The sequence below is a fragment of the Cherax quadricarinatus genome, chromosome 75, assembly GCF_038502225.1.
Source record: "Cherax quadricarinatus isolate ZL_2023a chromosome 75, ASM3850222v1, whole genome shotgun sequence".
Taxonomy (NCBI): Eukaryota; Metazoa; Arthropoda; class Malacostraca; order Decapoda; family Parastacidae; genus Cherax; species Cherax quadricarinatus.
In genome coordinates this window covers 254,306-269,834 of record NC_091366.1, presented here as the reverse complement: position 1 = coordinate 269,834, position 15,529 = coordinate 254,306, and the positions used below count along the sequence as shown (strand labels likewise).

Genomic DNA, 15,529 nt, shown 5'->3' with positions numbered 1-15,529 from the left:
TTTTTGTTCACCTTTTTGTGGTTTGGTGATTGTCACCACTGTAGATACCATGAGTTACATTAGCTGGGGACTTCCAATGCCAGTGGAGCCATGGTTGAGACAGTTAAGGATTTATTGTATTTTCTGCCTGAAAAAAGTAACTGATAACTGGGTAGTGTACTCAGCTCACACACTGAGGTCCATGGTTCAATCCCTGGTATGGGTGGAAACATCAAGACTCGCAAAATTGTAATAACATGATTTGTTTGCAATTGTGTTATATTACGATTTCGTGAGTTTATAAAACTTACTTTGCTTATACTCCAACAGCATGTCCATTAAAATCATTTGTCACCATTCACTCTTAACACACTCACAGAAGCTTGCTGGATGCTCAAGCCCCTAAAACTCAAAATTTTTATTAAATAAAATTTATAAATGCTGCATTATGTATTGTACCAGTTAAATAATGAGATAGCAAATTCATTTCCAGACTTAGTAATGCTGCTTTGGTTGGAAATGACTGGATTATTGAAAAAGTATTTTACTCATTTTCTAAAATTTACTCACACAAAATTCTCATACATAAAAACTATAAACTTTACTTGATGTACTAGTAAAATTATAGGATCAAGTCCAAACATCTTGTAAATATCTCTTCTCTATTTGCATTTGAGCCAACAAATTCCTAGCACTATTTTCTGTTTGGTTGCAATTAGCTTGCAGTATTGATACAAATGCTTCAAAAACATCTTTTGCCATGTTATGAGCATCGCCACACACATACACCACAGCTCCCTCATTTACTAAGAGAGAAGCCAGAGCAGCACCATGTTTAAGAATATTATCTTGAACATATTTTACACCATTACAAGCAGTAGTCTCTCTTGAGAAACTAACAATAAAATGATTTAAAATACCTTCATCTTGGAATCTTTCAATCTCTTCTTTATAAAGAAAGTCGTGCTCTTTATGGCGGCAACCAAAAAATAACCACGACTTGCCAATAATGTCATTAGGGTTTGAAGCCATGATTTTTTGACGATGTCTAAGAAATCCCACAAAGGGTGCAACACCTGTGCCAGGACCAATCATGATAATAGGAGTTGCTAAATCTTTTGGGAGGTGAAAATTTTGGTTAGAACGCAAGTAAATGGTGGCACATACGTTACATTTTTCTGAAATTGTTAACCCACTGAACGTTGTGTTCAAATCTGTGCCATTACTTGCTAGTTCATTATACACAGAAAACAACCAACCAGTGCAAATGCCTTTCCTTGCATATGTGACTGTGTTTTCCTTTGGGATTTCTACTACATTAAAAACAAATGAGATATTTTCAGAATCCACAAGAGGAGAAGAAATAATGGAATAAGCTCGGGGTTGAAGCCGAGGTAAATGTTCCAGGAGAGTTGTGACAGGTGGCTTGCATGATCCAAAGATTATTAACAAGTCCAGTAAAGTCAGATTTGCTTCCCGAATGTTTTTGGTGTATTCTGATGCCCCTTCTTTACTGACAAGTTCTTGTAAACGCCTTTTCTCTGATGGACTAGATGTATATTCCAACAAAGCTCTTACTAAAGGTTTCTTGGGGACAGATCTAATATCCACACAATGTTCCAGTATATATCTCAGAGAACTTTTCACAGGAATAAATTTTGGCACTGCTGCTGCCTTCTTTTTGGTGTTCGGTAGGACAGAGAGTTCATAAATTTTATCTGCTCTATCAGATATTCCAAGTAAATTTAAAAGAATTTCTACCTCATTCTCTTTATTTTTCACAATAATTCCAAATGAATCACCTGGCTCATAAGCAAATCTATCTTGATCTTTAGGCAGTCTTAAGGTAACTTCCAGAGCAGTTTTTACAGCATCAGCACTAGTCAGTCGTCTAACTGATACTACATGTGTTTCAACTACCTGTGATGCTGCACTTGGCAGAGGGGAATTAACCTGAATTGTTCTACCTTCAGAATTATCTACACATTCTAATGTTAGATACGGTGGAGATTGAGCAGGTAAAGTTAGTTTTTTGTCTAAAGGAAAGCTACACAATTTTATAGGAAGGCATTGAATTTCTTCTTGAGATAAAATATCTATATTATATTTACCTGCAATGGCTAAAGTTCTTTGTGTGCTGTCATTGTCTTCAGGGGCTATACAAACATGATCAGTCACAGATTCATCAATTACTTTAAGTGAACTCTTATTTGTCTCAAGATTATTCTCACTGGCATGGATAAACATCTCATTATTCCCAATTGTAGTTACATCATTTGTAACTTTCTCTTTGCAACTATAATTGCTTAGATCTGTCTTACTGGCATCTTCCATAGTGCTATCCTGGCTTATAAAACTGCCTTTTTTCTGGATTAGAAATTTTTTTAGAGCAGGAAAAAGCCCTTCCATCCAAGGTTCAATTACAACTTCAAGTCCAGTTCCATCATCAGCCCAGCCACAGTCATAGAACCTACAAATAAAAATACACATTACTACATGTATACACAATGTAAACAATTGCAGACAGGTGATCTTAACTATGCAAGACAAGCCATGGGGCATGGAAATCTTTAGCTGAAGTACTTTCACATTTCTCAGTGAGTCATCTGGAGCTATACAATGTTGTAAGGCAGCAACTGAAGGAGTGAGGGGAAGTTTTCTCAGAGTAGCACAGTGTGGGGTTTGTCACCTGCTGCAGGCTGTGGCAGGTGACAAACTCATACACCCAACTGCAACTATAAATACAAAAGCTACAAATAAATAAAAATACAAAATTTAAAAAAACTGCATAAACAAATCAAACATGAGCCTGCCACCAGTCAGGACTACAGTTCTAGTCCTCGGCCATTCTTCCATTTACTCATGAGCCTTCCATTATCAATAAATACATAATATGAATATAAATTTCTTTTGATATAATTTTCATGTAATATGCTGAAAATTAAATTATATTCTTAATCACCACTAGTACAATTCCCAGTACAATACAGGAATAAGAAAAAATAAGATGGTTTTCTTATGGCAGCTCAAATAAATGTTTCTCACACTAACAGTATAACTTTGTTACTATTGTTGTAGGACGTCTTTCATGTTTTTAATATTACTGTACAGTAATGGTAGTCTGGTACTAACCCATATACAGTGGAACCTCAAATATCAAACTTAAACCGTTCCAGGAGCTAGATCTAAATTCGAAAAGTCTGAAAAGTGAAGCAATATTTCCCATAAGAAATAATGGAAATACAATTAATCCGTTCCAGAAACCCAAAAATATTCACAAAAAAAAAAAAAATTTAGAGAGATTAATTATAGTTTTACATACACACAACAAATATAGTGTTCAATTATGTATTAATAAATTTAAATAAACATATAAAATAACATTTTTACTTACCTTTATTGAAGACTGGTGATGGCATCCAGAAGATAGGGAGGAGGAGAGAGGGAGTTGGGGTTAGTGTTTGGAAGGAGAATCCCCCTCCATGAGGACTTCAGGTATCAAAACTCTCTCTGGGGTTACTTCCCTTCTCTGTATTTTAATGCCACTAGGACCAGCTTGAGAGCCACTGGACCCCTGTCTCACAAAATAACTCTCTACAGTCCTCTGTTTCTGTCTCACATAATAACTGTCCACAGTCCTCTGTGTCTGTCTCACAAAATAACTGTCCACAGTCCTCTGTGTCTGTCTCACAAAATAACTGTCCACAGTCGTCTGTTTCTGTCTCACAAAATAACTGTCCACAGTCCTCTGTTTCTGTCTCACAAAATAACTGTCCACAATCCTCTGTTTCTGTCTCACAAAATAACTCTCCACAGTCGTCTGTTTCTGTCTTGCAATATAACTGTCCACAGTCGTCTGTACATCCTGGCAAGCTCAACAAGTCTCACACCAATCTCATACTTCTGTATTACATGTATTTCCTTCTTCACATCTATGGTGTTTCTCACTTTCTTTACCACAGGGGTACTACTAGCAAGTTTCTTTGGGCCCATGGTAGCTTATTTCACAGTCCCACAAGCACTAAACACAATGAAATAATCGTAAAATGTTTGAATGAGAGCGTAGGTTAGTGTTCACTCAAGCATCGACAAAACCAGACTGGCTCACGGCGCCTGCTTGAGGATGTGGACAGAGTGGGCTGCCAGACAGGTCCGGTACCCAGCAGTTCGAAAATAAAGGCGAATTCGACAATAGGGACAAAGTTCGTTCGAAAAAAGCGTTCGATTTTCAAAAAGTTCGATAAGTGATACGTTCGAAATTTGAGGTTCCACTGTACACCACTCTTTAAGAATGCTAGCCAGTTCTTCTTGGCTTCAACAGTTGGGAGACTAATTTAAAGAGTGGAAGATATATGTAACAAAAACTTGAACCACATATTCTGAATAGAGTACGTACATACCTGTGTGCACCAAGAGAGTGCAGTCGCTTGTCAATGGTCTTGCCAAAGTTGCAAAAGTTATTGTAGTTTGTGTCACCGAGGCCAAGGACGGTGTATGACAAGTGACTCAAGGCATCCCTGGGCTGATCCTTCTTATGCAGGTGTTGATTAAACTTGCGAGCAGTGTCAGGAGGATCACCATCACCTGAAGAAAATAAAGTTTTCAGATATTTCATCCTCTAGAGTATGGAGATACCAACAGTTTTATTAAGGAACACTGATATGTCCTGCTCTGCTGAACATTAGCCACTTGTCTGTTACACTGTTATTGGTCTTTTACCTTTGATGGGCTTCCAGAGTTCTACTCCCTGAGCCCAGTCATGGGCCAGGCTTGTCTGGTGATTGCCTGGTCAACCAGGCTGTTGCTGCTGATGGCCCACTTCCCCACATATCCATCACAGCCTGGTTGATCTGGCACCTGGTGAGGATGTCAATTACCATATTCATAAATACAGCCTGACTTATGCTAAATTAGGTTAAGTTATATGTTTAGTAATAACTTAGCATGATGCTAACCAATTATATCTGTTACTATATTCCCTTCAAGGAAAAGGGCTTTTGATCCAAGGAATTAACAACTACCATCCACTACTGTGGCCTGGTAGGCAAAGGTCTCACTTCACATATTGTGTTCGTGGTTTAATTCCAGACAAGGGTGGAAACGTCAGGCGTGGTTCCTTACACCTGTTGTCGTCATTCATCTAGCAAGCAATTAGGTACCTGGGTGTTAGTTGACTGGTGTGAGTAGCATCCTGGGGAACAAGGGCGAGGACCCCCAATGGAAATAAGACAGTCCTCGATGACGCACTGGTTTTCTTGGGTTATCCTCATAAAGATAAAGATTTTACTTCTTTGCAAAGTTTACAATGTGTAATTACAATTTTAATTTGTTAAGTACAAAGAAAGCCACTATCATGATATTGCATTTTGGGCAGGCCGGGGCATTTCTGGGCATTCCTGGGTGGCTAACCCTCCGGGGTTAAAAATCTGAACGAAATTTTCTCTCTTATCCTACCTTAAATCAAACCCATTAAATCAAATCAAACCCATTAAATCAAATCAAACCCATTAAATCAAATCAAACCCATTAAATCAAATCAATCCCATTAAATCAAATCAATCCCATTAAATCAAATCAAACGCATTAAATCAAATCAAACCCATTAAATCAAATCAAACCCATTAAATCAAATCAAACCCATTAAATCAAATCAAACCCATTAAATCAAATCAAACGCATTAAATCAAATCAAACCCATTAAATCAAATCAAACGCATTAAATCAAATCAAACCCATTAAATCAAATCAAACGCATTAAATCAAATCAAACCCATTAAATCATATCAAACCCATTAAATCAAATCAAACCCATTAAATCAAATCAAACCCATTAAATCAAATCAAACCCATTAAATCAAATCCCATTAAGTCAAATCAAACCCATTAAATCAAATCAAACCCATTAAATCAAATCAAACCCATTAAATCAAATCCCATTAAATCAAATCAAACCCATTAAATCAAATCAAACCCATTAAATCAAATCAAATTAAATTAAATCAAAGCCATTCCCAGGTACTGCGTGCTACCCATTAATTCTTACTTCACCCATAAATATACCAGTAGTGAACGTGTTATTAAGTAAGTTCATTTAGGCACAGGTATACATAAGTACAATTATCATACATAGTGTAAATTATCCACCAGGATATTATAATAATCATGGGGAAGCGCTAAACCCGTAGGATTATACAGCGCCTGTGGAGGGGAGGGGATGGAAGGTATTCAGGCTTAATTCAGGGAACTGGTGCACAGATCCAATTCCCTAGATCAAGAGCCTCTCACCAGCGTCAAGGAAGCTCCCTTGATGGGAAGGGGTGACACAGGGAGGTTAAATAATTATATTAACCTGTGGTGGCAGCAACGAGGATGAGACACGTCACTTGATGAAGGTTATTTAAGTGTTGTTGTAATTGACTACAACACCTCAGACAGCAGCTCACACCCTCACTCTCACACTTCTCTCTTATATCTTCTGCAATTAACTTGGCATTTCCTGTCTGGGAGGCGTAGAGCAGGAGAACATCTGCTGGGTCTACTGCCTCTAGGCCTACCCCAGTCATAGTTGTTGGGGTTCATAAGGGCCACTTACCAGGCGCCTCAGTTACCCTCTCTCATCTTTATTTTTCCATTATAATCTACCTTGTCCATAATTACCTTTATAACTTGTGAGCTCATTACCTTTGTACCTAGTTCAGCTATCAAAACTTTGGGGGCCCGGTCCCTGGACCCATTACGTACCTCTGTAATCTGTAAATACCTTTGTAACTTGTCATGATTGTGACCAGACCTACCTAGAGTTCATTACCTTTGTAAATTGTGAGTTCATTACCTCTGTAAATTGTGAGTTCATTACCTTTGTAAATTGTGAGTTCATTACCTTTGTAACTTGCTCAGCTATCAAAACTTTGGAGTCCAGTCCCTGGACCAATTATGTACCTCTATAATCTTTTGACTACCGCCCACAGGATGGGTATGGTGTGCATAATAAACATATTAAACTAACTCCATAATTACTATCACATTTGCTCTGTCTGTTTCGTAAAATGAAATCCAGGATCTTTCTTTAATTCATGATATAACTTAGCAAATCTGCAGGAGTCTTATTAAGACTTATTGACTTAAGTTTAATGGTGTCACCTGAGCGGATACTTTGATAATTTGTTTCCTGTTGCTAAGCTAGGAGTTAAACTGCTTTTTAGTTGTAAAGTAAAAGGACACAAGTGCAACTAATGTGACATTTTATTGTGGCAACGTTTCGCTCTCCAGGAGCTTTGACAAAGCTCCTGGAGAGAGAAACGTTGCCACAATAAAATGTCACATTAGTTGCACTTGTGTCCTTTTACTTTACATATTGTCGGTAATTCTACCAACATTATTACAATCTGCTTTTTAGTTGTTGTCTTGGCTTTCTAGGATTGATCTTGTATGGTTCCCAAGTAGGCCAAGTCCCAGCACAGCAAGAAATAAGCCACTTTGTCTGACTTTTTTGGGTTATCCTGGTGGGTAATTTACACTATGTATGATAATTGTACTTATGTGTACCTGTGCCTAAATAAAATTACTTACAGGACGCCCACACCCTCACCTGAGTTCAGCAGCCGGCTCCCTACCAAAACCGTTAAAGAAATTCCGCAAAGTAAAATGGAGCTGAAGCAAAATGCTCTTCCTGTAACCTGCCTAGATTATGGATGAGGACAAATCATGATGAGAACAAGCCTCTCAGAGAGAACTGGAGAAATTTCTCACTGATGCTCAAGCGAGAGAAGAACTTCTTCATTCATGACTTTTTTTAATTAGGGTTGTTAAAGGCTATCCATGCTTACGCCTTAATGAACCCTGTCTCTCGGTAGCCCTGGTAAAATATGTCGTCCAAATCCAGGCGGGAATTATAAATGAAGCAATGTTTCCTTCGGAAAGAGAAACGGGGAGGTGAGATTAGCAAGCAGATCAGGTAGACCCTAGTCTTAAGCATAGGCAATCTCTGAGTAAACACGTCTATATTCCACCAACATCATCGATGAAAATTGCATAACCATGGGCTCTGTGTGTGCACATCTGGAGTTTACTTGGAGAGAGTTCCGGGGGTCAACGCCCCCGCGGCCCGGTCTGTGACCAGGCCTCCTGGTGGATCAGAGCCTGATCAACCAGGCTGTTGCTGCTGGCTGCACGCAAACCAACGTACGAGCCACAGCCCGGCTGATCCGGAACTGACTTTAGGTGGTTGTCCAGTGCCAGCTTGAAGACTGCCAGGGGTCTGTTGGTAATCCCCCTTATGTGTGCTGGGAGGCAGTTGAACATCTGTCACCCATCTCTAAACAAACACTGTATCACGTGGAAAAATATTATCTTCCTGTCTTTGTTATCATTGGGGTTATTCAGGGCCACATAAGCTAAGCTTTATTGAGCCTTACTACCCAGAGTCCCAGACAAAATATATATTGCACAAATCTAGACAGGAATGAGAAAATTAAAACAAAGCTTCCTCTGGAAAAAAAACGACAATATTAAATTCCCAACTTATATCATGTAGAGGCCAGGCCTAAACAATGTTAGAGCCATGCTCTTAATAACTAAATAACTAACAAAAAAGGCACAATACCGTGACTGGAACGATACACAAATAACCCGCACATAAAAGAGAGAAGCTTACGACGACGTTTCGGTCCGACTTGGACCATTGACAAAGTCACACTGTGACTGTGTCAATGGTCCAAGTCGGACCGAAACGTCGTCGTAAGCTTCTCTCTTTTATGTGCGGGTTATTTGTGCATGCTCTTAATCTCCTCGAGTAAACAAGGCCCAAATGTCATGGATTCTTTTTATGGGATTTTAAAGCTACCTGCAGCTTACCTCGTATCCATTCTTCCCCGATGTATGGGGAAGAAATATTGCCAATAGCTGTTAGTAAATAAGTTTATTTAGACACAGGTACACATAAGTACAATTATCATACATAATGTAAATTACCTGGGATAACCTAAAACAGTCAGACTAAGTGACTTATTTCCACTGGGCGATGGGAAAGTAAGAAATGGAATTTTTTTTTGCAAATGTAAACAGAAACTAAAATTTCTGATGCGACCCCACCTTGCCTAAATTTCAGCAGAGCTGGGCACTCCCCGGGGTCAAGAGCTGTGATTAGACCCCTACAACTATATATAGGTGAGTACACTCTCACCTGAGTTCGCTAAACGGCTTCCCACTAAAACCGTTAAATAAATCCTAATAGAAATTAGCAGAACAACTGTCCATAATGAAATCTGTCAAGCATAATTATGGAGAAAGTAACAAGACCTGTGAGGTTTAGGACTTTCTTGTCATGGGTTCGAGTCCCACCCGTTCTGTGATTTATCTCTGGCAGTTGATAAATTAGACATATATACAACGTCTGGTGGCCTGGTGGCTCAAGCTCCCGCTGCACACACGCAGGGCCCGGGTTCGAGTCCCGGCGGGTGGAAACATTTCGACACGTTTCCTTACACCTGTTGTCCTGTTCACCTAGCAGCAAGTAGGTACCTGGGTGTTAGTCGACTGGTGTGGGTCGCATCCTGGGGGACAAGATTGAAGACCACAATGGAAGTAAGTTAGACAGTCCTCGATGACGCAATGACTTTCTTGGGTTATCCTGGGTGGCTAACCCTCCGGGGTTAAAAATCCGAACGAAACATTATCTTATCTTTATTGTAGACGTTTCGCCATGCAGCGGCTTTATCAATACAAAATCAAAGACATAACTGCTGACAGTTGCTGACAGGGCTATATGTAGGAGGAATGCCTCTACATATAAAAAAAAAAAGGCATACACCTTATCAGGGACCCACAAATTAGATATACAGATGGAAAGAGCAGTCTGTAACAGAGATGAGAAGGCAAAACAGAGGATATGGCAAGACACGTACAGTTCAGGACATTTATTAAAGGATGCCTTCTAGATCATGTGTGAGTTATGTAATTAACAGGTTAGATAACATGTCTAATACTGGAAACAGTTTCATTATCTGCCTCGTGCAGATAGTGAGAAGGGTTGTTGGATAATTACAAGACAGTTATTGACCTAATTAGGTCAAATGAAGGGTGCCAGATCATGTATAGTAATTTTATCTGGAAGTAGGCACTGACTGGGCGTAGTTGGGTGTGAATTTGACTTGCCTAGTGTGTAACAATAGTATTAATGCAGTGCTCCGCTGTTCTTTTATTTATTTATGTATTGTTCCAGTCACGATAGTGTGTCTTTTTTGTTCTTGTATTATTATAATGAACCCAGCTATGGACATGGTCCGGTGCCGGATTCATGACCGCAAAGTGGAGTCGCACAGGTCTACTGGGAAATGAGGTCCTAGGCCTAATAAAATATCCGTCGGGTAAATTTTATTACTTACTTGAACACTTATTTTTAATTATTTAATTAATGTATTGTTCAGAGCAAATTCTTAACGCATGTATACTAACATTTAATTCTTATTTGTCTAAATAAAGATTACATATAGTATTGCATCTTTAACTGCAAATTTTAAACATATGCTATATTTATAGAAAATTATTACTAATGTATCTCCATAATATTCTTATATTTAACATATATTTGGAGTAACTTGATACTTTAAATTTATATGAATGTAAATAAAGATGATGACACTCCATAATGAGTTAAAATATGTCAAACTTTTCAACTACTGCAATAAAGTTACTGTAGTAATAACTCTGCTGCTTCATGATATTTAAGATGAACTTATTTAGTTTTATATGTAACATTGCCAAGTGTTATCTACCTAATTATAAGGATTTTTTTTAATTTTTTGAGGAAAGCGCTGAAAAATAGATTATGTGATTTAAAGATAAAAAGATATAGCTAGTATGATTAAATTACTTTAAGACTGGAATGAAAATAATTTATAGTATAATTATTTTCTTAGACTCGAAAATGTAACTTAGTGCCAGATTATGATACATTAATATTATTTTTTCTAAATATTTACGCACATTTAATATCTCTCATATAAAATATCATGATATAACAGATAATAATTACTAATGTGAGAGTTTATTAGCCTGAGAGAAAAGTTTTGCCTAATAAGTGATGTGAGGAGAGGAGAAGAGAGAGAGTGTGGTAACCCTTGACTCTGACGTAGGAAGATGTAGTAAGAAGTCACATATTTCAACACTTGAAAATTCACTACTAAAGTGTTTTTTGGCATGTTTTCTTCCGTCCAGGCGGTTCTTTTATTCGACCTCAACAGTTTTAGCGACACTTGCAAGAGTGAAAGTGACTTAGAACAAAATGTAGCACAATTAAGATTGTCATGTTTAAAATTGTTGACAAAATTTGGCGCGCAAACAGAAAAAGGCACAGAAGTTAGATGGTCTTGTAAGTTTTATGATTCTAATTATTATAAACCCGACACGAGCAGGAAGAACTTTCTGGACTTCACCAAGAAGACTTTCGACGAGTTTGAAAACGACGTCACTGAGAGATATTGCAAAGTTTTCGACCGGCAGCAAAGTGGCGGTGATTCGAACCCCTCAGATATATGTAAACCTCACAGTTATATACTGAAGAAATGTCTGCAGGAGGTCTTGCTAGACTATAACTGGGACAGACCAGATATAACTTCTCCTGTAAAGCCAACTAGACGTAGTGTAAAGTCAGGTCGTAATATTATCTCCGAGGATAATGGCCCCTATAATACTGTCATTATCTTTACTAAAGTTCCTTATAATATTGTTGTTATTGAAGACTTTTGTGGGTGTGAGAGGCAGAACACTAACACTTCCAAGGTTACTGCTGAGGATTTCCTAAAAAGTATTCTTGATCACTCTATGGTGAAGAGTTTTCAGGAAGAGAAACATATTAGCCTAAATTTTGTGAATGTTTGCGATTTGTCTGCGTTAAAGGAAGAATTAATTGACACTCGGGTTATAAGTGCCATCCATGGGGGTCTAGTTAAGCTCGGTGGCGGGTTACATTCCATATCCAGCATTGTTCAAACGCGTTTCTCCGAAGTCGTCGAGGACGAGAAAAGTGTCACAGCGGCCGGAGTGTTCGCCGCCCCCGCAACACATGTGGCAGGTGTCGATGTTCAAGTTTCCTGGTGGAAGAAGACAAGGTGTGGGAGACCTCGACGACCTCAGCCTGGACCGACCTTAATGTGGGAGGACGCTGAGGGTCTGTCATACCTCAAGGCTCAGCTGGAAGTTTTAGCTGTTCATGGAAGGCAAGTCAGCCTTATTTGCTATCTCTAACAGATAGTTAATAACTTATTTTACAGTTTCATATCTTATAAGTTTGTACAATTGTTCATAACTCTGTGGTCATATTTATGTTACAGGCTTTACCAAAATAACTTAACTCAGGTGTCACTGTGACTTATTTTTCCACATTTTCTCAAATTATAGCATCAAATTCTAAGACTTGATTCTCAGTAACCTAATAAGGTTAACCTAGGAAAACCCATCACCAGTTTACTGTAATTTTAGCATAGTACAGCCTCTCCTCACTTAGTGACGTACTCGTTTACCGACGACTCGGATTTACAACGGGCTCTGACCCGTATGCATAACTAAATAATGTATATTAGAGCTGATTTTCTCTATTCTGTTTATTACCATATACAGTACACTACTGTATAAACATTTAAAAACTTTACCAGAAATGTCACCTTTGCACCATTTATAACAAAATAACATCGAAGATAGTTGACACAAACCCACTACCATTATAGTATGCTCCTCACTTAATGACAGATTCACTTACCGACGTGGTCTTACGAACGGAACTCCATCATTGAGGAGAGGCTGTACTGCACAACGATTAGTTGATGTGTTGCATCACTCTGTGTTCTAGATCTGCTTTATATTAAGTTTGCTGTAACATATGCTAGCAGTTATTGTCTTGTAATTTTACATGTTACATTGTCTTAGTATAACTTAGATAAGATTTGTCCTTACTTTTAACCCCGGAGGGTTAGCCACCCAGGATAACCCAGGAAAGTCAGTGCGTCATGGAGGACTGTCTTATTTCTGTTGGGGTCCTCAGTCTTGTCCCCCAGGATGTGACCCACCCAGTTGACTAACACCCAGGTACCTGCTTACTTGCTAGGTGAATGGGGACAGCAGGTGTAAGGAAACACACTCAATGTTTCCACCCTTGCTGGGGATTGAACCATGGACACTGTGTGTGAGGCAAGAGCATTGCCTACCAGGCCACATAACACACAAGTACAATTAACAGTATCTTATGTAGTTGTTTTAGTGTTACATATATCATACCTGGATGGCATGAATTAAAAAAAAAGTGTAATGTACACTTCTCAGTGGTAAACAATAATGCACATGTAGACAGAAAAACAACATAAAGTTGGTCTGCATACAGTATTTTGTCTGAATTATTATAACATTCATAGGGAAGAACTTTACCTGTAGGTAATTTACACGTGTCACGTAGCTCAGTTACTTTCGCACTCACCTCATACACTGACGTCTGGAGATCTAATCTCTGGTATGGCTGGAAAACATTAGGACGTGTTTCCATAAGACACCTGCTATCCATGTTCCCCCATCAGTAAAATGGGTACCGTGATATAACAGACTAGTGTAATTGATATTGGATATACTGGACAAAAATATTTAGCTGGATAAATGTTCAATGGAAAGGACTAAGTCTTTGACATTTGAATAACTGAGTACAGCTGTTTTAACCCTTAAATGGTCCAAACGTATATATACGTTTTTTCAACATCTGAAAGTATGTACAAAAATGTAGATCTTTTTTTTTGTTTTACATTTGAAAACGTGTAAAAAAACTTTTAGCTACATTTTTTTTTTGTTATATTTGAAAATATGTAAAAAAAGTAGATCTACTTTTGTTGCACTTTGAATTTGAACATCGATCTCTTTGGACCGTTTAAGGGTTAAAGGTGCATAGGAGTTTTAGACACACATTAATGGTACACTATGGACAGTTAAGATAGGATAGCCAAATTAAGTCGGTGACTTATTTCCATTCCAGGGGGCCTTTGGATACTTGAGATATTAATGTATTTTTCCTATATCTCATGATTGATAATATTTCAGCTGTTCTCGTGAATGGGGCAATGCTGTAGTTGTGGGTGTTGTACGAAGCAGCGCCGTGAGTGTATTAGCAGTGGCTGGGAGTATGGGCCACCTGTATGTGTGCCATGCACCAAATACTGTCTTCACTACACTAGTTCATGTACTGGCTAAATATCAGCTGTCCTTGGTAAGATGGAGATTTTTATTATCTGTTATTTCTCATTTATTGATTAATTTTAATTTGTTTGCTAGTTTCCTTCACTTTTGCATAAGTTTAAAAAATCTGAATTTGTTCTTGCATTTAATTTTCATTACTCAAAATTCACTGTGCACAAAAGTAGTTCCCACTTCCATGACTGCACAACCAACGTGCACTAGTTACCTGTGCTCAGATTTAAACCTCGCATACATTACTCACGAAATCGTAATGACACGATTGCAAACAAACCATACCACGGGCGGGTTTGAACCCGCGGTCAGAGAGTCTCAAAACTCCAGACCGTGGTCACAGTGGTGCCTATGCTAACCTTCCTATGGTGTAGAAATATACCTAGTTGGACAAATCTTATTGTGGCTAGCTGGTCCAGTGGCTAACGCGACGGTCTGGAATTTTGAGACTCTCTGACCGCGGGTTCAATCCTGCCCGTGGTATGGCTCGCATACATTTATGCAATATGCCATGAAGAGAGCAGCAACAGCAGCTTCATCTCCTGTTCATGCTGTGTACAGTTGTTCTACTACAGTTCCTGCTTCCCCTTCTATTTCTGGAGGGAGCTCTTGTTCCTTCTTATTTCCAAAGAGAGCCCTTCTTCCCTGTTTCATTACTGTCCAAATTTAGGCCATACTGACTTCCGGTGCACAGTGATGCTCTCTATTTTTTATTACCCTTCACTGCACTGCAGTGAATGTGAATTTGGGGAAGTAAGTAAAACATGATCTGGATTTGGTGCCTCTCACTTATCCCTTATCTTTAACTTATATATGTCTCTTCCTCTGCCATTCCTTTTATTAGGTGAATTTAACTCTTCAATTATTCCAGGAAGAGTTGCATTATGACTTGGAGACCAGGTGTTTTTTTTTATTATCCTGCTACCTCTCCAGGCTCTGAGCTGTGGTATCCTGACACCTAGATTCCAAAACTTGTAGTCTGATGTACTCTTTCTGCTCCTTGCCCCTAGCATTATTTTGATAGATGGTAATAAATAATCGCCACAATAGTGGTTATTTCCCTATTGTTACTTCACGTTCGTTCAATGAACCTCACTGATACTGGTGGCACTTTGAGTGTGCAGATTGAACACTTTAACATGAAATATCTCTTCTTGGTATTATGAATTTTTGTATCTTGCTAGTTTTGTGAATTACTGTATTTTGCTAAAAGAGGAAGGTCCTGCTATTCAGCACTTTGCTTTATGGCATTTTGCTAATACAGCAGCTTTAAATTATAGCCATTTTTTTATTCAGACTCCCTACAATAAATGTATAACCCTCACCATAA

General features: G+C 38.5%; 2 protein-coding genes across 2 annotated transcripts in view; one reads left to right on the top strand and one right to left on the bottom strand.

Moving 5' to 3' along the window:
* Positions 1 to 521: 521 nt before the first annotated feature.
* LOC128691779 (methionine synthase reductase-like) lies at positions 522 to 6,550 on the bottom strand. The gene is made up of 3 exons (XM_070100855.1): positions 6,329 to 6,550; positions 4,380 to 4,563; positions 522 to 2,449 (listed from the first exon to the last, which is right to left on the bottom strand). Exons 1-3 carry the CDS (start codon positions 6,540 to 6,542, stop codon positions 610 to 612), a joined length of 2,238 nt encoding a protein of 745 aa, XP_069956956.1. The 5' UTR covers positions 6,543 to 6,550; the 3' UTR covers positions 522 to 609.
* Positions 6,551 to 11,095: 4,545 nt separating this feature from the next.
* LOC128691778 (treslin-like) overlaps positions 11,096 to 15,529 on the top strand; it is a 39,569-nt gene continuing 35,135 nt past the window's right edge. Inside the window, exons 1-2 of the mRNA XM_053780691.2 lie at positions 11,096 to 12,194; positions 14,053 to 14,218. Of these exons, the coding sequence (XP_053636666.2) occupies positions 11,176 to 12,194; positions 14,053 to 14,218 (1,185 nt within the window). The 5' untranslated portion in view covers positions 11,096 to 11,175. The remainder of the gene's footprint in view (positions 12,195 to 14,052; positions 14,219 to 15,529) is intronic.